We start from the raw sequence: 22,673 nt of genomic DNA, 5'->3' as shown, positions 1-22,673 counted from the left end.
AACCACTATGTCCATCAGCAACTTAAATTCAAAACACTATTAAAATGCCTGACACGTGACATTAAATAAATGTATGTTATGCACTGATTGAAGATTTGTGCTAAAATGTAAATAAATATAAATATATGAGGTTGCTCTTTTCTGCATCAGAACATGAGCAGAAATCAGGTCATCCAATAATTTGGATCTTATGACTATCATTGATAAGCATTTCCAATAGGTACCTGTCAAAAATAAATAATATATAGGTAGGTAGGTAGGTGGGTAGGTAGGTAGGTAGGTGGGTGGGTGGATGGATGGATGGATGAATGAATGGATGGATAGATACATAGATGGATAGATAGATAGATAGATAGATAGATAGATAGATACATAGATACATAGATACATAGATAGATACATAGACAGATAGATAGATACTTAGATAGATACATAGATAGATAGATAGATAGATAGATAGATAGATAGATAGATACATAGATACATAGATACATAGATACATAGATACATAGATACATAGATACATAGATACATAGATACATAGATACATAGATAGATATAATCATTCTGGCATTGCCAAAACTGAACAGAATGAAAATAAGAAAAATAACATTATAATAATGTATGTTTACTTGCAAATAGTAAAAAGGGATTTGATTCAAAATAATCTGTCAAATAGAACACAGCAGTGCAAAACACACTATTAAAAATAAATTTTATACCCAGAAATATGACGACTATATTTGGTGAAACAGTGGATGGATCATGACTTCCAAAGTACAAACTTTAATATTATATTTTGTAGGTTTTCCTCCAAATTAGGATAATCCATTTAGAATTCTAACTTCAAGGTTGTTAGGAGAAAATTGCAGAGCTCATTAGGAACGGGAACACTGAAGAAGTGGTGGTTTTTATAATATGAAAACATAATTTTTATTTAATGTCACATCTTCAAAATATGCAACAGACACTAAATTTCAGGCGATTTTCAAATTAACAATTTCTAGTTTCAAGTTACTATTGTGTGGCATTGTTTTACCTTAATTTACAGACTGTATTTTCTTTTGGTAATGAACATGTTTTTAATTCCTCCTCCTTTCTTAGAGGACAAAACAAGAAAGAAAGAAAGAAAGAAAGAAAGAAAGAAAGAAAGAAAGAAAGAAAGAAAGAGAGAGAGAGAAAGAAAGAGAGAAAGAAAGAGAGAAAGAAAGAGAGAAAGGAAGAGAGAAAGGAAGGAAGGAAGAAAGACAAACTGAAATTAAGAAACTAAGAAACGCAACTCCATGTAAACAGCACTTACCCTTAGCCATCTGGTAAATGTCTAGAGTCTCTGTAACAAGGAGTCAAGAGTCACCATCCTGAACTACTCAACAGTAAAGGGCAGAGTGTTCAGTCAACTTGTTTTCAAAATCTCAACTAGACAGTTTTAATATGCAGGGGTTTGTACATATATATTGAATGGGGCTAAACTTCCAAGGTGGTCAAAGTAAAACTCAGGTAGGGATGGAGGCAGAGAAATTATTTGGCTTGCTCTTGCATTTTGCAAGGTACAAAAACCTTTAAAACCGTGTGTGTGTGTGTGTGTGTGTGTGTGTGTGTGTGTGTGTGTGTGTGTTCCTGAAAACCAGCCTCCGTCAGTCTAGTCAGTGCTTGATGATTTGACCCTGCAATTAAAAAACAAAATCATGGGCTGCACTCATGTTTATATCTTCTGTAAGAAAAACAAAAACAATAACAAAACAAGAAAAAGACAAACCCACAAAAGAATACTAACCACGAGAAATTAAATGCTCACTTCACATCATATTCTGAAATGGTTAGAAATATATCCTGGACGAATTGACTTAGAGCCTTAATGTATTCAAAATCCTGATAAGTATCTCTATGATAAGGAGGACCTTATTTCACTTTAAATATTTTAATTGCTCTATGTGGATGAAAGAGATGCTACTTTTACACAAGAAACTATTAACTTCCTTTTTGTGCTTTCCCAAATAAATACTGCTCTTTTTAAATAGTGTAACAAAGAGTTGTTTGTAAGAACAAAACATTGAGCCAGGCCTGTGTGGCATCAGTCCCGGGATGACAGCATTTGGAAGGAAGAGGCCTGAGGATTGAAAACTGAAGGCCAGCACGGACCACGTGGGAAGATCTTCATAAAAGATATATAAGTAGATGGGGTTAGATTTTATGTATCTTCGGTGGATATGTGTTTGCTCCTCTGCTGTAGAGATTTCCTCAGGAAACTCCAACATTGTCTCAAAATGTCACCTAACTTTCAGATAAGTGTTGCCACTCACCCTGCCTCCAAGGTTACCAAAAACATACACTGAATTGTATGCCAATCAACCCTGCACCTGCAGAAGGAGAGTCCTCTTCCCTGCTCTCTGCTCAAGTGTAGAAAATTAATCATTTTTGCTTTGCAATTGAGAGCTACTTAGTAAGGCAAACACAATGAGAGCCAGGCTACTTTCATTAGAGGCTTTTAGTGCTGTCCCCACCCTGCTGAATACACACACACACACACACACACACACACACACACACACACACACACACGGTTTTAAAGCTTTTTGTATCTTGCCAAATGAAGGTATGAACCAAATAATTTCTCTGCCTCCATCCCTACCTGAGTTTTACTTTGATCACCTCGGAATCTTCGCTCCATTCAACATATACCTACAAACCCTGCACATTAAAACTGTGTTTAGTTGAGGTTTGGAACTCATGTTGATTCAATACTCTACCTCTTTCGCCACACAAACACACACACACACACACACACACACACACACACACACACACAAAGAGAGAGAGAGAGAGAGAGAGAGAGAGAGAGAGAGAGAGAGAGAGAGAGAGAGAGGTTTTATACTCTTCAATCCTGAGAGCTGCACTCTGAAGCCAAAACTCAATTCTCCTCTCTTGACTCCTGTCCAAAACAGTGGGCAATTACATAGGGGGCAAATGACAGAGGAAAACCTGTATGTTCCTAATTAATGGGGTTCGTTTTACAGCAGCATTCCTCATGTGCCAGCTCCCAGGAGGAGGTATTCTAGAAGCACAGTCACCATTTCATGAGTAGCTTCCATGCAAAACCGCATGCAACTGGAGCTCTTTTGCGGGACCGCACAGGAGCTAATCCTGGCGTTCTTGGCGCTGTCTGCATCCTCTTAGCCCTTTAAAGAAATGCTCAAATAAACTGACCCCCTAAACTCACATCAGACAAGAGAAGGAGGTTCTATAGGCATGCGCGCGGACACACACACACACACACACACACACACACACACACACACACACACTACTATCTCCTTTTAATCCTATGCAGTGGAGGGTTTCTAAAGCATCCTGGAGCTAGGCGAGCTAAGAGGGCAGAAATCAATAAGTTCAAGAAGAGAGCCTGAATCCAGGAAAGGGGGAGGAGGGGAAGCATACTCTGCTCCGCTCAAGGGATGCTGACAGAAGAACTGGTACAGATTTGCAGGCTCCTTGCCAGGCCACTCATGCAGGGGACATCCCTTCCAGGCCATAGCAGGACTTCTGCCTCAAGTCTGCGATGGCAGAGAAAGAGTGTGAGGTGCATACATAGGTAGGTAGGTTGCTAACTTACGGAAGAAGATGTATTCAGTATAACTGCTCCAGATCTTGTCGTCTCGGTACTGGTTGACAAAGGCGGCAGTGCCAGAGGAGTTGCACGCCACCATGTGGAAGCCAGCCTCAGAGAGTCGATCGAATGCCTGCTCCAAGTAGGTGAACTTGAGGTAGAAGCGGGATGTGTACTTCTCAGGCTGACGGTCAGGGTCGCGACTCTCATTAAGAGTGTCCCCAAAGACCTCCTTGGCCAAGGCTATGCGCCCGCACACCATGATGCGCGCCACACGCCTAAACTTGGCATCTGCCTGGTTGTCTCGCACTGTGGTGTAGGAGCCACGGTAGCCCAGTGTGAGGAACCCAGAGCGCTTGTCTGGAGCGCTGCCGCCACTGACAACGCCACTGACACCGTGTGCCCCAGAACTCGAGGGCGCGCCGGCCGCCGCCCCACGCAGCAGCAGTGCGTCGCTGCTGCCCTGGGAAAGGTTGTCCTCCAGGTCGCTCTGGCAGCCCTCGTCGTTGAGCGAGTTCTGCTTGGTGACCTTGGGCGACAGCAGCTTGACCAGGTCAGTAAGCTGGAAGAACTCTGCCTCGCGCAGGAGCCTCTCCTTCTCGGGGAAGTGCTCGGGCAGCGCCAGCTGCTTGTCGCGCAGGTAATCCAGCACGTACCTAAAGAGGAAGCCGTCGCGGTCGATGAAGAAGCGCGCGCGGCTGTCCCTGGGCAAGTCGCCCCGGCGCCGAGCGCCGCCCCGGGGACTAGAGGGAGAGAACATGCTGGCCAGAGTGCTGTCCGGGACGCTGAGCAACGTCGAATGCTTGGTCACATAAACCTGGCCGCCAACATTCAGTTCTACTACCTCCGGGAAGGGAGACGGGGCGCAGGGCCCTGGGGCGGCGGCCAGCGGAGCGCCTGGAGAGCTGGACGCGGACACCATCTCGCTGATCGGGAGAATGGTGCTGCCGCCGCTGCCCGTGTCCTTCAAAGCCATGGTCCCCGCCACCGGCCAGGTGACCCGGGCGAGCCGCACAGCGCGCTTCCCAGAGCCTCGAGGTCTCGGGTCCTCGGCGTGCGCTCGGTCAACCGGCACTCTCTGGCTGACCGGCGCGGTCCTCCAGGCACCCGGCGCTGCTCAGGGCTCCGGGCAGCAGCGGTGTCGGAGTCGCCCGAGCTCCATCGGGGAGAGACTCTCAGGAATGGAGCTCCGCGAGCTCGGCTGCTCCTTTGGGGCGACCGACTGCAAGTGTACAAGAGACTTGGAGAGGTTCGGGGGCTGCGCGCGGCTCTGGGAGGGGAGGGCAGGAGGCGGGGCCCGAGCGAAGAAAACTCACCCCCGGCTGCTTGTGAGCCAGCGCGCCTCAGCCGGGAGCGCTGGCGCCGGCGCTAACTACTCGCAGCCCGGGAGGTGGCACTGACGTCAAGCTCCGAACTGGGACTGGAGCCACAGCTGTCATTTAAAGGGCTAGGCTCTGGGGCTGGGTTGGCGGATCCAGAGCTATGGAGCTGGGATGAGGGCAGAGGCAAAAGGAGAGAGACAGATGGAAGCAAAGCAGGAGAAGACAACAAAAAGAATCTAGCAACAGCGGACTACGACTCTCTTCGTGGCATCCGAATCTCTTTTATTTTTCTCTCTCCCCAAACCCCCCCCCCCCCCGCCCAGTCTTATCTTTCTCCTCGGAGTTCTCCATAACAAAACTAGTTTCACTCTCTTCAAGAGGAGGACCTATAATCCTGATTCTCAACTCTCAATGTTTTACTGGCGTTTGGGCTGTGTTTGTTAAAGGGCTGAGAGCTAGGCAGAGTTGAGTCCCAATTAGTGGCTTTTAAATGAAGGGCAAATTCCCCTTGGGAATCAAATGGCATGATTCTAACTCATGTTCTATATTCTGTTAGGGTTTAAAGCTCATAAGTTTGGTTCCATTTCACAAACGCAATAAATGAGTATGAGTAACAAAGCAACTCTCTGTTCCCAAGGTCACAAAACTTGATGAAGCACAACCTCTCAGAGCAAGAGGACGATGGCTTATGCATTGTTATCTTCCTAACTCTAGTACTCTGCGCACAAACGCAAATCAGCGATATTTGTGACAGAAAAGGAAGACTGAAATTCAGAGGAGAAAGTCCTTTCCACTGCTAGATAATCTAACATGCTGCCCAGCATTGGACATAACTTAATGCCCAGAAACGTGAACCATTGACTTACAAAGTAGTAAAGAGAATATGGAGTTTTGTGACACAGAGTAATTTACTTCAAAAGTATTATAATAAAAATCATATACAGACTCCACTATTATAATCCCCATCCCAAGTGCTTGCCTCTGATTCCTTCATTCAAAATCACCAAAATAGTAGTGGGTTTGAGAGTCGGGTGTACCCTTAAATTTTCATAAATGATGAATATCCTATTATTTGAGCATTACAAGCTATATTTAATTCATTGATTCTTATAAGCCACATCCACAGAAAACGCCACATCAATTTTGAAAGTTAAATTACCTGAGGCAGACTGAGCTTAATGGACCAATGTAAGGACACAATACACTTGCCAAATGATTAAGACTTAAAATAAGCTTTGCAATGGGCATAGTCACTGAATCCCCTCACTCAGACAGATTCCCTCTTCCCCGAGTTATGCTGATTAATTAAGTCTTTTTTTTTAACCTAAAAGCTTGAATTGAGCATTGAAACCATCTGAAAAGGGACATTGTGTTCTACCTCATTTAAGGAATAAGAAAATATTTGGCCTTTAAAATAATAGTTTCTGGAAAATGAATTAAGGAAAGCTTTATAACTTCCATAGATGAATAAGTAATAATGCCTTGAACTGATGCTAATGAGGCCCATTTATCATGAGGAAAATGTCCCTAATGATGAGGATGGTGCAGACAATTGCATTCCAATGGAACGGATACACATACAGATACGAATATGGACACAGAAACAAGAGAGTGCCCATGCTATCAGCTTAAACTGTGTTTTCATTGATGTTACATGAAGCAAACTTATGAGATGGTCTGAATTTTATACTCGTAATAAAATCACCTTGGCAATTCACAATAAATCTTATTTCGAGTGGTATTATGTGATAGATTGCTCTTGAAAATTATCTCTTCGGCCTTTATGGTTTCTCCTTAATCTCTTCCTTCTGCATATTCTTGTTCCCAGCAACTGTTCTTAGCTACACTCTCCAACCAAACTCCTAACTGAACAAATAGCAAGTTGGAATGCCTCTACTCAGTGTGTTCTCTGACGAAAGTTTCTTTCGTCCTCCTACTCCCTTCCTGCTGCTTAACTTTCCCTCCCAGTATAAATATTACTTACTCTAGAAATCCTCCCACTACCTGACCAACTTCACCCTCACTCGTAATGTGTTTCCACCAGACCCTGTGCTCGTGCATGGACAAGTAGTAGGTCTCTGTACACCAGGCTGCAAGTGTGGCGTGCAGCCATATGGACTACTTCAGCATCAGGGTGGTTCCTAGTACCTGGGAGGCAGCCACTTTCTATTTCAGATTTACACTGCTTATAAATGGATGAACATTTCCTTGCCTTCACGATGGGCCATCAGGATAAGTGCAGAAACTGCAGAAATACATAGGATGTGGCTCTTAGCAATTAGAATCAAGTCAAGGAAGGAATTTCTTGTCCCAATAAATTCAACAAAGAAGGAAAAACAGAGTCCAGATTGTGGTGATCCACTTAGTGCACTGACCAGCGAACAAGGACCATGATCAGAACCGTTTCCCTGTAAACCACAGGCATTATTAATGTTCCTCAGACCTATCAAAAAACAAATCTGGGTCCTTTTAAGATCTGCTGCTGTGCAAAGGCAGGGCATCGGATTTCTCTGGCAGAAAGTGATGCACTTCCAGCACCTTTTAAAACAGCCCAGTCAGACCAGTGCGAGTCTCCAAAAGCACCGCAAATATCCACATAGGATAGATGGTTCCATAGCACAGAGGTGATTGGTGATCTGGAATAGCAAAAGAACTCGTGTGGTTAAGCAGGCAGGAACCAAGTTAAAAGCAGGGACTGGGTCTTCCTTGATGCAGACAAAGAATATAAACAGGTAACTACGAGATATGGCTAGAACGAGGTTAAAATCCAACCAGCTTTGCATTTTCTGCAAGTGATTTAATCTCTGGATACAGTTCCTTTTCGACACAGTGGGCATAATAAGATCACAGGTGTATCACGTCAGCAAGCGAGCCATCCACGCTTGCAGGAGTTTCTCACATGTGTTATGTCTATTTCTAAGAGTTGCAAAGAGCCAAATACTAACATAGATGGACCTAAGTGGAACTCTGGATACGAAGGCAGCTCAATGATAGAATGATGCCTACTATGCACAAGGCCGTCAGTCACAACCCCATCACCACACTTCATAAATATACCGATTAATACCATGCTATATATACCAATGTAGGAAGGGGGCGTGCACATGATGAGCACATTATGCATGTGTGCATTTGTGTGACCTTGCTTTACACACTGTTCTATGCATCCTAATATGCTCACAGAGCATGTTAGAGTGTGACCCCATCATCAAGAAGATCATCTATAGTACCATAGCCTTCTCTATCAGTATCCAGTGTGTATACTGCTTCACTCACTGGGTTTTCTGTAGTTCTCTTCTACTTCCTTTTTGCTGTTACTTAGCTTTTTTGTTGTTTTTTTGTTTGCTCAGTGCTTTGACTGAGTTTTGACTATGTTTTCTATTAACATGTAAACTACATATAGAATTGTGAGGTTCTACTGACCACATTCAAAAGTATGAGCCATGAGCTAACACATGCTTTTATTCTGTATTCCCTCGGGAGGCACACACGTAAAAGTATCTACAGGACATGTGTATCTGTAAGCCATCCTGGTCTACAGGGAGAATTTCAGGCAAGCTGGCTGTTGTTGTTGTTGTTGTTGTTGCTGCTGCTGCTGCTGCTGCTGCTGTTGTTTTAAAGCTCTACCTTAAACAAACAGTGGGGGAGGGGACATAAAAGTAATATAATCCTTAAGTGATTTGTGTTCCTCTTATAAATGGTGGCAACTGAATAACTAACACCCATTTTTCTTGGAAGGGAAAAATGCCAGGGTAGGAGTCACACTGTGGATATACAGCCTTGTGCAGTGTAAGAAGTAAAGGGTTTTTCTGCCATAGCAACTGAGAGGGCTAACCTCTCCAGCAGTAGAGCTGGGGATGTTAAGGGAAGGAAACCACACAGTCAGCGATTCCTACCTGTCTTGAGAATTCTGGAAGCCAAGCAAATTCGAGTGTATTCCCAAATCCCAGACATCAGTTTTGAGACTATCCACCAGAAAACAAACCTTTTACAATGATATAGTAAGTAAACTCAGGTTATTTATGCTCAAGGCACATTTTACATAATATATTGTTTCTAATTAGACATCTCAATAAGGTAATTTCTGTAGTCGATTTACTTTTTTTTTTTTTTTTTTTTTTTTTTTTGAGCTGAGGACCAAACCCAGGGCCTTGCGCTTAGCGCTCTACCACTGAGCTAAATCCCCAACCCTCTACATTAGAAATTCTTTATAGGCACTATCCAAAGTTAGGGTGAACTTAAATACACGTCCAAATTGTGGAAATTTATATAGATTATGATTTGATGTAGCTAAACCTTTAATATATTCCATGGCATCTAAAAAGTGATCTTCTGGCATTTTGAAATAACATCATTTGCAAGCTGTTTTGAAATCAGCATATTTAATGTACATGTCCTGGTTTTGGAAGTGGGATGTCATCAATCTTGGGTATTTTTGAGTGATTGGGAAGATACTTAGCAAAAAGGTCTAGATTTTCATCCTCCCTCACTCTATGCATCCTTTAAAAGTGGCTCAGTTTCTCAAAGCCAATGGGAGAAAAATCAACATGTTGCCCGCACTCTAAGAACATTGTGGATACTAATTTTAGCTGCACTGGACAAATGAGGTGATTTTTACACCTGAGTGGATTCTAAGCTCCATCAAATAGTATCAACCAGGGCTCAAATGCTAGTGATGTTGGTTGTGTGTAAGAAACCCTGTGATATAATTTAAAAAGTGTCCCTCATTGGAAGGAGGCTCTGGAATATAGAGTAGATTTAAAATGCTACTTATAAGAACCAGTCAAAATTCCCTTGAGGGATAACACCAAACTTAACATTAACTTATTATTTTGACTGAAGATTCTTGACTACTGCATTTGGTTTTGTAGTCAAATCCTTATTTGTGGTGAAAGTTTATTATTTCTGGCACTTTTTAAGTTCTACCCATTAAGTTTGTCTAGAGGATCATTTAGACAATGACATTATAACAACACATGCTTCTTGAATAAAACCACGATGGAAATACTACTTACTCAAAATGCATTCTCCTTGGAGATGCCTGTCTACAATGGGAGCAAAGGGTGAATTATGCTATGAAAATAGTCAATCTAATGTTTAATTTAGCAAAACGTTTGAGAAATGTCCTAACCTAAAATAAAATAATTAAAATTACGGTCCCTAGGTAATCACCTGTTAGCGTTATAAAATAGAATGAAGGTGAAATGCTGCTAAACAAAATTAAACACAGCATTTATTGAGAAACAAGTCAAATCCCTTCTTTTATATGGGGGGCCTTTTTCTATCTGAACGTGAGGGGCTGGAGGAATGTATCAAGGGAGGGTTTGAATGCTCTTACTACTTAGAGGACCTTCCAGTCTTGTTCCCATCACCTCCATCTTCCACAGTTCCAACATTGCCTTCCAAGATGCTTTTGCAGACACCTCTATCTATGTGCATACACTACATGCATACGACTATACACAATTTGAAAGTAAATCCTTAAAATAAAATAACTGGACATATGCAATTGATTGGTGTGCCTAACAGGGTTCCATTGTCCCAGTTTCACACATCACCTACAGCTATATGAGCATCTGCTCTATGCAATAGCTACTTTGTGCATAATTTTATATTGTTCAATCTGAGAGTTCTTAGCAACAGCAAAGTGAGTGTACTACCATATCAACAAATGCCCAAATAGTTAGAAGTGTATGATTTATAAGTTGCTTTTCTTTTCTTTTTTTTTTTTATTAACTTGAGTATTTCTTATATACATTTCGAGTGTTATTCCCTTTCCCGGTATCCGGGCAAACATCCCCCTCCCCCTCCCCTTCCTTATGGGTGTTCCCCTCCCAACCCTCCCCCCATTGCCGCCCTCCCCCCACCAGTCTAGTTCACTGGGGGTTCAGTCTTAGCAGGACCCAGGGCTTCCCCTTCCACTGGTGCTCTTACTAGGATATTCATTGCTACCTATGGGGTCAGAGTCCAGGGTCAGTCCATGTATAGTCTTTAGGTAGTGGCTTAGTCCCTGGAAGCTCTGGTTGCTTGACATTGTTGTACATATGGGGTCTCGAGCCCCTTCAAGCTCTTCCAGTTCTTTCTCTGATTCCTTCAATAGGGGACCTATTCTCAGTTCAGTGGTTTGCTGCTGGTATTCGCCTCTGTATTTGCTGTATTCTGGCTGTGTCTCTCAGGAGCGATCTACATCCGGCTCCTGTCGGTCTGCACTTCTTTGCTTCATCCATCTTGTCTAATTGGGTGGCTGTATATGTATGGGCCACATGTGGGGCAGGCTCTGAATGGGTGTTCCTTCAGTCTCTGTTTTAATCTTTGACTCTCTCTTCCCTGCCAAGGGTATTCTTGTTCCCCTTTTAAAGAAGGAGTGAAGCATTCACGTTTTGATCATCCATCTTGAGTTTCATTTGTTCTAGGCATCTAGGGTAATTCAAGCATTTGGGCTAATAGCCACTTATCAATGAGTGCATACCATGTATGTCTTTCTGTGATTGGGTTAGCTCACTCAGGATGATGTTTTCCAGTTCAAACCATTTGCCTACGAATTTCATAAAGCCGTTGTTTTTGATAGCTGAGTAATATTCCATTGTGTAGATGTACCACATTTTCTGTATCCATTCCTCTGTTGAAGGGCATCTGGGTTCTTTCCAGCTTCTGGCTATTATAAATAAGGTTGCAATGAACATAGTGGAGCACGTGTCTTTTTTATATGTTGGGGCATCTTTTGGGTATATGCCCAAGAGAGGTATAGCTGGATCCTCAGGCAGTTCAATGTCCAATTTTCTGAGGATCCTCCAGACTGATTTCCAGAATGGTTGTACCAGTCTGCAACCCCACCAACAATGGAGGAGTGTTCCTCTTTCTCCGCATCCTTGCCAGCATCTGCTGTCCCCTGAGTTTTTGATCTTAGCCATTCTCACTGGTGTGAGGTGAAATCTCAGGGTTGTTTTGATTTGCATTTCCCTTATGACTAAAGATGTTGAACATTTCTTTAGGTGTTTCTCAGCCATTCAGCATTCCTCAGCTGTGAATTCTTTGTTTAGCTCTGAACCCCATTTTTTAATAGGGTTATTTGTTTCCCTGCGGTCTAACTTCTTGAGTTCTTTGTAAATTTTGGATATAAGGCCTCTATCTGTTGTAGGATTGGTAAAGATCTTTTCCCAATCTGTTGGTTGCCGTTTTGTCCTAACCACAGTGTCCTTTGCCTTACAGAAGCTTTGCAATTTTATGAGATCCCATTTGTCGATTCTTGATCTTAGAGCGTAAGCCATTGGTGTTTTGTTCAGGAAATTTTTTCCAGTGCCCATGTGTTCCAGATGCTTCCCTAGTTTTTCTTCTATTAGTTTGAGTGTGTCTGGTTTGATGTGGAGGTCCTTGATCCACTTGGACTTAAGCTTTGTACAGGGTGATAAGCATGGATTGATCTGCATTCTTCTACATGTTGACCTCCAGTTGAACCAGCACCATTTGCTGAAAATGCTATCTTTTTTCCATTGGATGGTTTTGGCTCCTTTGTCAAAAATCAAGTGACCATAGCTGTGTGGGTTCATTTCTGGGTCTTCAATTCTATTCCATTGGTCTATCTGTCTGTCTCTGTACCAATACCATGCAGTTTTTATCACTATTGCTCTGTAATACTGCTTGAGTTCAGGGATAGTGATTCCCCCTGAAGTCCTTTTATTGTTGAGGATAGCTTTAGCTATCCTGGGTTTTTTGTTATTCCAGATGAATTTGCAAATTGTTCTGTCTAACTCTTTGAAGAATTGGATTGGTATTTTGATGGGGATTGCATTGAATCTGTAGATCGCTTTTGGTAAAATGGCCATTTTTACTATATTAATCCTGCCAATCCATGAGCATGGGAGATCTTTCCATCTTCTGAGGTCTTCTTCAATTTCCTTTTTCAGTGTCTTGAAGTTCTTATTGTACAGATCTTTTACTTGCTTGGTTAAAGTCACACCGAGGTACTTTATATTATTTGGGTCTATTATGAAGGGTGTCGTTTCCCTAATTTCTTTCTCGGCTTGGTTCTCTTTTGTATAGAGGAAGGCAACTGATTTATTTGAGTTAATTTTATACCCAGCCACTTTGCTGTTGCTTTTCAAATAAGCATGTCTATGTATACCAAATGTTTATATACGTACTGCTAAAGAAAGTTATATCTATAAATTTCACTCTTATGAGAACTTATGTATGCTTATACAAATAATTATTTGTTCATTATTGGTCAGTGATATTTTGATTTATCTTTCATTTGTGTCTGTTTCTGTCTGTAGTTAAAGGATCTCTCTGAATACAGACACTATTATGCAGTTGTTTTAACTTTATTCTGAGTGGGGAACTATTTCTCTATAGAGTGAACAAATTAGTGAGGTTTCTCCCTGCCTTTATTTTTCTATTTTTATTGGTTACTTTATTTATTTACATTTCAAATGTTATCTCCCTTCTCAGTTTCCCTTCCACAGCCCCCCTCCCCTCTACCCCTGCCTCTTTGAGGGTGCTTCCTCATCTACCCACTCACTCCTGCCTCAGCGCCCTAGCATTTCCCTACCCTCGGTCCACAGAACCAAGGGGCTCCCTTCCCAGTGATGCCCAATCTCAGTGGCTTTAGAAACAATATTTAATTTTTCTTTGCATTGCTGAATAGAGAAATACTTATTATTTGTATATCTCTAATGTCTACATTTAATAGTATACCAGTCAGTTCAAACCTAAATAGTAGAAGTAGAGCTAGGGATGTAGGTCAATGATTTCGAGCACAGGTTGTTCTCACAGTGGACTAGAGTGGATTCCTAGCATCTAAGTCAGGCTGCTCACAACAAACTTTAGCCCTAGTTCCAGGACCTCAAACACCTCTGTCTTCCAAGATCACCAGGTTACAAGTACAGTGAGCCACTAGATATTCATATTATATGCTCTTTTTTTGGTTCAATAAGCATCTGTTTTAAAAATTCAGCTTTTAAATAAAATGAGTGGTATAATATTTCTTGTCAGTAAATGTCAGAGTATATACTAGTTTTCTCCATCAAAGGAGAATCAAAACTGTGTCTGAGCAAAAAAGAAATTTACACAAGAAAGGAAAGACACAGATTTTTTCAAGCCTTTTTCCTGCTGGTACACAAGCTAGCCAAATAGACACATTCTAGTGTCTCTGGGAAATTGTATTCAGTTGATATTAGCCTCACGCCAAGCCAAATTCACACATTTAAGAGCAACAACTTTTCCTCCACCTTTGTGCTTCTGGGTTTAGCTAAATGATTATGGCTTAAGATTTATCACTAGTTTGATATCAGACAGTGGCTGAAGACTGTGAGACCCCGCCCACACCACCATCATCTTTTCCATCATTGTGACCCAGGGCTCTAAATTTACCAGAGAAGGAAAGGGCCAAGTAGAAATGGAACCGTTTTGTAACCTAGTGTAAGAAATTACAAAGTATACTTTCCATTCTATTTTAATAATCAATGTCACACGAAACCCTCCCAGATGTAGAAGGAGGAAATAGATTCTACTACTTGAGGAGAGGAAAAGAACCTTCTGGAAGTGCTTGAGAGCAAGTATATCATTGTAACCATTTGGAGAAGTACAATCTGCCATAAAAGCTGTCATAATTGCCCTCTTTCCATGTAAAAGCTTTACTTAATCTTACCTTTTAAAGTTAAAATATAATTACATTATTTCTCCCTGTCTCTTTCCTCCCTTTAATTCCTTCCTTTGCCTCTTACTTACTCCATTCATGGGGTGTGTGTGTGTGTGTGTGTGTGTGTGTGTGTGTGTGTGTGTGTGTGTGCGTGTGTGTGTGTGTGTGTGTGATGAGTTTAGTAATATATCACTATAGTATATAGTGATGTATATATACATATAATCAGATTATATTGTATTCAGATGGTATTAGACAAAGATATATTTCCAGGACTAAACACTGGTAAAATTAGAAGGCTCATCCTTGAGAACCAGCTAGTTCTTCCTTTCTTGTTAGTTTTTAGTAACTCATACTAGCACCATCTATGGGTGGGGAGCCCTAAAATTTTCTCCCTCTGCAATAGTAAGTCCATTGGTGTAGGCAGTCATATTGTTGAGGTATCATGGTTAAACCTTCCCTGGGTGACACAAAGGCCCAGCAGATATTGCACTCCTCTAGCTTTTCCAGTTTTGCCATCCCCTCTTCCATAATGTTCCCAGACTCTGAAGTTTAGGACCTGTGTTTAGAGGTAACCACTACATTTTGAGCTGTTGTGGATTCCTTTAATGGTCTCTTCTGCTGCAAAGTGAAACTTCTTTAATGAGAATGAAAATTGCATTTATTTGTTGATAGAATGACAAATACTTAGAATGCAGTTATGAGTTATGCTAGTTCTGTAAAGCAGTAATATACCATTCTCCTCTAAGATCCATGACCTCATTACCCCTTGTAGTTTTGGGTAAGTGGTTGAGTACCAACAGGCATGATTTCTCTTCTGCTTATTATGTCTTTAATCAAATTAAGCAACTGCTGTTTACCACTGAGGGATGGGCTTGAGTACTGTACCTTTAGGGATACTTTGCTTTGCAGTTCATTATTACTGTTGATAGGACTATTGTTTAAGACTATGCAGTTGCTTCCCCACCTTGGCATCTTGTACAGTACCACCCCATGCTATGAAAACTAATCCTCAGGGAGGAGGCTTTCAGGATAGATCCAAATCCTAGCCTCCCTAGCTTGTGTTCAAGATGCATGGTGTCTTCAGCAAAAGAGGCCTCTGGAATGCAGTAAAGGGAAACAGCATTGGCCTATACTACTTTGGTAATCTCTTGAACTCCCCCAACAACTCAGAAAGGCTATTCCATGCCTGTGTCTGCATGTTTTGTTAGATAGCCTATGAATCAGCTTGAGAGTACAACTTCAGTGAAATTACACATACATACATACATACATACATACATACATACATACATACAGAGAGAGAGAGAGAGAGAGAGAGAGAGAGAGAGAGAGAGAGAAGAGAACTAGCCTAGTTGTAAGACTGTCTGAACTCTTTAAAGACATAAAAGGAAACCCAGGTGTTTCCTTCATTTTTAATAAGAGTACCCATTTTTTTCACCATGATCATTTTATTCTGCTCTAATAAATTGCTTCAGCCAATTTGCATTTGCTCTAGTTAATCCAGACCTCCCCTCTGCTGCATTCTCTCAGCTTCTCTTACAACATCTGCAGGCTTTAATTCACCCTCACTGAATCATCTCTTTTATCCTTCAGATGCTGACCCAGTAAACACAGATACATCTGTGAACACTTAAAAATGCTTGGCATCCCAATTCCCACAATCTTTTCCACTCTGATCACTACACAATGGATGCACTTCCACTATCTTGCAAAGTTTGCTCTGCTCCCTAAAGCAATACTGACTTTATCTAGCAGATTTCAAGCTGATTCCTTGTCTGTGTGTAGCCATGACATCCCATCATACTCTTATTATATTTATCCAAATTATGGAATATAATATATTCAATGTGACACCATGTGTGACTATCAATAAGAACAGATATTTTCAATTTCTGTAGGTAGAACATAGTATATAAGATTGAGACTAAGAAAAACAACATAACTATACAATCATAAAGTCCTAAATTATTAAACTTGGCCGAGTTTGAGGTATGAGCTGCAGCATATGAGCTTCCAAGAGGAGGTAGAGGATTATAAGTTAGAAAATTCAAACTATCCAAAAGGACATGAAAGTTTGCCTACAGTCAAGCTCATCTTCAGCCACTTAGTGAGTTTAAAGTCATTCTGGTCTACGCATATGTACACACACGGAAGCTTGACATATGGTAATATCTGAAGTAGTATGTCATATATCTGAAGTTTTATATATATATGTATATATATATATATATATATATACACATACACACACACACACACACACACACACACACACACACACACACACGCCAGATTAAGGAGAATAGAAAAATTTTCACCACGATGAAGTGCTAAGGACAATAAACTAAATCGTAGCTTAAGAAAGACAATTCTAAGCATAATGTTGGTAACAGTATCCAGCTTTTTCAGAAGAGAAAATGGAGACTCATGGATGCTCACTAAACTTCTGGAAAGCACACAGCTAATGCCTAATAAAGTTTGGATTTGCATTTGTGCTGCTTTGATGGGAACGTATAAGGAGAATTGTACATGACAGTGAGCTCATGAAGAAAATACTGAAGAGTCATTCACGAAGTTTTGTTTTGATGAGAAAAATGGAGAATATAATGCATGGTTAAAGAAGGAAAATGGGGGGCAGTATGCCTCTGCCTTGTGAGGAAGAAGCCTGAGGGAAAGGGAGTGGGACGCTGAGTAGAATACTCAGTGGGACAAAGAAGAGATCAGGGGACCTGATGAAAAAATCACATTTGACAAGGGGACAGGACTCTGTTTCCTCAGACAGATTCTAAATAATATCAACCCCCTTCCCTAGGAAATGTGTCTCTCCACCTCCAAGAATGCTTGGATCTAATTAGGTAGGATTTTGTTTAGATTGCTAGAATAAACTCCTACAGGTGAAATATTTTTGTTACCTTTTGGTCCCATAAGAACAGAAGAGGAGGGGAGATTAAGATGTCATTTTTTTTCTTTTTACTTCATTTGCTGCCCCTGAAATGGATTGTAAAAGTGACTCCAGAAACATGCATCCTAAACTGGGGGCTGGGGTAAATACATTTCCCTTTTAGCCTTGGAGGTGGCAATAACTAATGTCCATCTGTAGGGTATTTTCAAAGTGAGAGTCAGACAGCTTCCAGGTTCCTATTTGCTCATTTTGTGCGAGGCTCAATATCACCATATAAAATAAAAATTTAAGATTCTCATATCATTTTGACTGGAAATTAATTGTGCCAGCACACAATGAGCAATCACTGGCCATGAGCTATTCTCAGTGTACGCGGTCAATCCTCGGAGAACACACTTCAGGATCTGACAGCTAGATGGGAGTCCTTAATATCAGAGCGGTAAATGTCTCCCAGCCTGCCATTTATTCTTTATTTCATTTGCAGTTGTTCTCAGTAAATATTTATACAATGCCTTCTTTGTGACAGCCACCCAGCTCAACTTGGAAATGATGCTGAACAGAGGGTCGATCAGAGATTCTCTGTCCTTGTTTAGCTGGAACTTGGGGTCTCTGACCTCCTTCTGTTCTTGTTTCCCAGTAGTTTGTCATTTCTCTTGCTTTGACATATGAGCTACTGTACATGAAGTAAGATCTTGATTCTCTTAGACGATGCTGTTCCTCTCGAATCTCCTTCTTAGGTCCTACATCCTAGGTCTTGTCGTCTGTGACTGCCAAGCCAGTCAGTGAGACATCATATCAGATGAGCTTTGCACACCTTAGAGAGGAGAACTTGAACAGGAGCGAAGTGTGTCTTCTATCAATAAAAGGAAAACGTTGTCAAACTTTGAACACATGTGTTGTTTTCTATGTAACCACTCCAGGTGGGAATCATCCTCATTTAACCTTCCTTCTCAAAGGACACCACTGAAATTGTATCAGACAGTATAGGCAAACTGCTAGGAAGGAAGTGGAAAATAAACACTCAGATGTTATTCTTTCCTGTTGCTTTGTTTTTCACGTGTGATCAACACTTTTTCAAGTACAGCAAAGGCACAGAGTAAGAAGGCTTCTCTTTCATTCCTTATGATTTTGTATCCTGATGACAGAACAGCATGAAGAAGGGAAGAGTGGACCTGCACGGTTAAAATAGGCAAAGTCCAAGACTAAAGGAATTCTCCAAGCCACCAGGATTATTGTATTAATTTCAACAAAACACAGCGATAGACAAGTCAAAGAGACCCTTGAAAAGATTATTGCAGTCAGGGTCAAGGTAGAAGAAAAGCGGAAGATCTACAACAAAACTAATATGCCCATTGGGGTTTATTATGAGCACATTTGATTTAAAAAGAAAAACCTTTCAGTTCACTGCCACAATCAGAATAAAGAGGGAGTTGATGGAAATTAACAAGGTAATATTAAGCCAGATGTTAAATAATCTTGCATTTGTTGTGTAACTACCTGTTCCGTGATTTTCACAGACTCCGTCCTGGGTAGGAGTAATGTCATCATCATGCTGGTTTTAAAAAAAAAATGGGAGATGAACCAAATCTACTTGGTGAGACAGTCACACCATTTGTACACATGTCCATGTAACCAACAGCGACAATAATGGTAAATTATTTCTAAGCGTATGGAGTATGTGCCCGGCACTGCTATAAGCAACTGGCTCATATTAAACCGTTACTCCCAAGAGCAGTCCTATAAGTCCTGTATCACCCCTGCCATCACAGAGAATTAAATGAAGGCAGAGAAAATGTAATAACGTTTTAAGTTCACGTAACCAGCAGACGGTGGACGTGCTCTTCATCACCAGGCAGTATAGCTGCAGTTTCAATAGCTCCGTCCCTGTACCAATTTCTGGGCCTGACTGCTGTTGGTTTTGTCTTACGTTGCTTATACATAAATAGCCAGAATGGTTATTAAGTCTTATCAATTGTATTATGTTACTTCCCTACCAACTCACTGAATTTCTGTCTATTTCCAGATCTCAAACTCTTGATATCTATAACACGGTTCTCCAGCTAGATGATTGTCTTTCAGACTAAAATTTGTGTGTTTAAATAATTAACTGCCACGTAGATAACTGTTCCCTTCATTGTACTTTGGCACCTTCCTCATTCGCATTTTCCTGCCAGACATATATCCTATTCAAGCACTGACAGAAAGAAATATAAGCCACTAACTGGGACATGCACTTTTAGATGTCCTGGTCTAGCCACAGAAAGCAAAGAGGAGGATCCAACACTCAGGAGCAGTCCAGAGCACCACTCTTAGTTCTGCCATCAATTGCAATGTCAGGGCTTAACAAGCCACCTGCAGAGTTGGAGGTGTCTAGGAAAAGCCAGCATTTACTGGACAGCACTATACTGTTAGAGCTAGGACTCACCGAAGAGAAAAGAAACAGTGGTATCAGTTGACATCAGAGCCAGGCAGAGCAGAGTTTGGGAAATCACAGTGCTTCTGGTTCTCTCTCCCCAGGGAAATCTTTTGTCTACTTCTCTGCATCGTGCATGAGAATACACAGGGTCTTTTCCAATGTGGATGTCCAAGTAGTTTTAATGGCCAAGGTTTCCACTGCAAACACAGACAATGTTTTCAGCCTATGGCTGGCTTCAGTCTCTGATCTTCCTAAGTTTGAACTGACAAAATGTCATTCAAGAATGTCATTGACAGTCATTTAATTAGGTAACTTGTCATGTTCTAAATCCCTCCTAAACAAAGATGTTTTTATCAAGGACTTAGAGAAAACTAATAATTATCAACTAAGAGTTAACATCAATGGCTAAACTAGTCCCCTGATCAAACTTAAATTCTTTATCCTACCTAGATGGGTAGAATTAGTTTTATTTTGCCTAATAAAACATTTCTATATGTAATAATAATATAAAATAAAAAATAATATAAAATATAAAATTATAAAAATTTTATAACTGTGTAATAATATAAATGAACACGTCTTATTCCTCTCTCGTTAAGTGTTTGAAATCCATAGGTATTTCATATCTAATGTGTATCAGAAATTAGTCTGGCTTCATATTTACATCAACTATGTATACACTAGCCAGTATTTTCTAATCATTTTTATTATTCAAAAATCAATTAAATTATTAGATAATTTTTATCACACTTACAATATGTTTTATATATACATTTATAAAATCAAAATAATATCCACAAAAACATTTTTAACATTCATTTGATATCCAAGTTTCTTTCTCTAACCTCATACATGTGCATACACACACATACCCTTTCTAAAAAAATTAATATTTATTCTTATCTTAAATATGTAAAAATTTTAAGAAATTTTCAGAAAACTTGAATGATCTGGAGCCTTTCTAAGTTATAAACACTACCTGCTCAGAAGCACTATTACCTATGAGAAAAAAATCCTAGAAATCTTCCAATTGTTGTTGAACATTTCACAATTTATATTTAAGGTACATTTACAGAAAACTGAAATTTAGAGAAAGAATGCATTCCTTGGGTAGTTTATTTTCTTTTCACAAACTTGTAGTTTCAAAGGTACAGCTAATGGTGGGTTTTGAACTGCCAAATTGAAAAGGTCAAAGTCTGTCCAAATGTCTTCACATTCCTTCCTGACCCCTCTATTCTTCTGTTGTGTTACCACCTGCTGGGCTGCAGCACATTGCGAGCCAGTGGTCAGAGGGACAGTACAGCTTTAATGTCCAACTTTCTTCACCAGAACTTTAGGAGTTATGCCTGCTGTCCTTCTTTGGTCCCTGCCTTCCCCTTAAATATTACAGGATTGTAGTATCACCCACCCTAAACTATATTTTTTCCCTTCACAAAATCTATTGATGTGCAATGGTTTCTGCACATTTTTTTCATTGCTTCCCTGTTCTGTTTGTCTATAACCATAGGTCAGATTTAGACCATACAGCTATTCGTAAATGCGAACATCTTTCCAATGTAAACATGGAAGGCTATTTACTTATTAAATGTCTGGATATAATCTCCTTTTGTGTAAGAATTTGCTATCTTCCATCATTGTTATACATTTGTGTACCATGAGTGTGAGTGTGTGTGTGTGTGTGTGTGTGAACGTGTATATGCGAGTGTGTATGTATCAGTCTGTGAGTGTATATGTGTGAATTGTGTTCCAAGAATTCTTCATGACCTTTAAAAGTCCTTTTCAAGTTCTTCAGTGTTGACACATCTGTTCACAACACATGTACTGCTTCTTTAGTTAGGATTAAGTGCTCTCTCTTCTTATGAACAGAAAATTTTTCCTTGCTGTCCTCATAGCATTTATGAGCACATAGAGATGTATATGAATCTGGAATGTTATTTCCAACTAAGATACGTGGTTTTATATGTTGTTTTGCTTTGCTCTTTGTTTTTTGTTTTTTTTTTTCTGCTTTAAACACTACCAAGGTCATAAGCACTTCCTTTCTATCATTATATAATTAATCTAAAATCATTGTATGATTAGATATTGAGCAGGACTATCCCCTCAAAATAAACTATACTTTGTAAGTAAATTAGTGACCTATCCACAGCCTTTTCCAATAGGTGAGCTGAAACTTTGAGCACCTATAAATGAAGCAAGGTTTGGCTAATAATAATGGCAGCATCTCTAGTTATAAACAGCCCTCGACCTCTAGGGAAAAGATAATTAAAAAATCAAATTTTTTCAGAAAGGATGGATATTATTCAAAGACATGAAAAAGGAATAAACCAAAAATGGGGAGGGTAATTTTGAAGCTAAATTAATCAAAAATTACAAACAAAACAAAACAATAAGCCCAGGAATAGTCTCACAGCCTGAGGAGCAGCACTGCTTGGGAATCTCCATGAATCCATCCCTAAAATACAGGACATCAATTAGTATAATAAAATAAAAAGCCATCTACTAATCCTTTTAAAAGAAGAGACTGAACTGATTTATCATATATAATATAAAGCAACTAATTAAAGTTGAAGATTATTTTTTCTTTTAAGAAGTTTCGACATATCGTCAAGGGACACGATTTAAAAAGATATATTCTGTTTGTGGCCTGAAGGGATGACTTGGTGGGTAAGCGTACTGGTTGCTTTTACAAGAACTCTGATTCAATTCCCAATAGGTGCTGCAGAACAAAAACAGGGGACCAGAGAAGCTTAGCAGGCTTTCTACATTTTTCCTTTCTCACTGAGTTTGCA

General features: G+C 40.3%; 1 protein-coding gene across 1 annotated transcript in view; it reads right to left on the bottom strand.

The window, feature by feature from the left end:
* The window catches only part of Kctd8 (potassium channel tetramerization domain containing 8), a 240,692-nt gene extending 235,744 nt beyond the window's left edge, over positions 1–4,948 (bottom strand). Inside the window, 1 exon segment of the mRNA NM_001100172.1 lies at positions 3,611–4,948. Within this exon segment, the coding sequence (NP_001093642.1) occupies positions 3,611–4,580 (970 nt within the window). The 5' untranslated portion in view covers positions 4,581–4,948.
* Between the last annotated feature and the right edge of the window lie 17,725 nt (positions 4,949–22,673).

Source organism: Rattus norvegicus, chromosome 14 (assembly GCF_021556685.1).
Source record: "Rattus norvegicus strain SHRSP/BbbUtx chromosome 14, alternate assembly SHRSP_T2T, whole genome shotgun sequence".
NCBI classification, from domain to species: Eukaryota; Metazoa; Chordata; class Mammalia; order Rodentia; family Muridae; genus Rattus; species Rattus norvegicus.
This window is presented reverse-complemented; position numbering and strand designations above follow the sequence as displayed.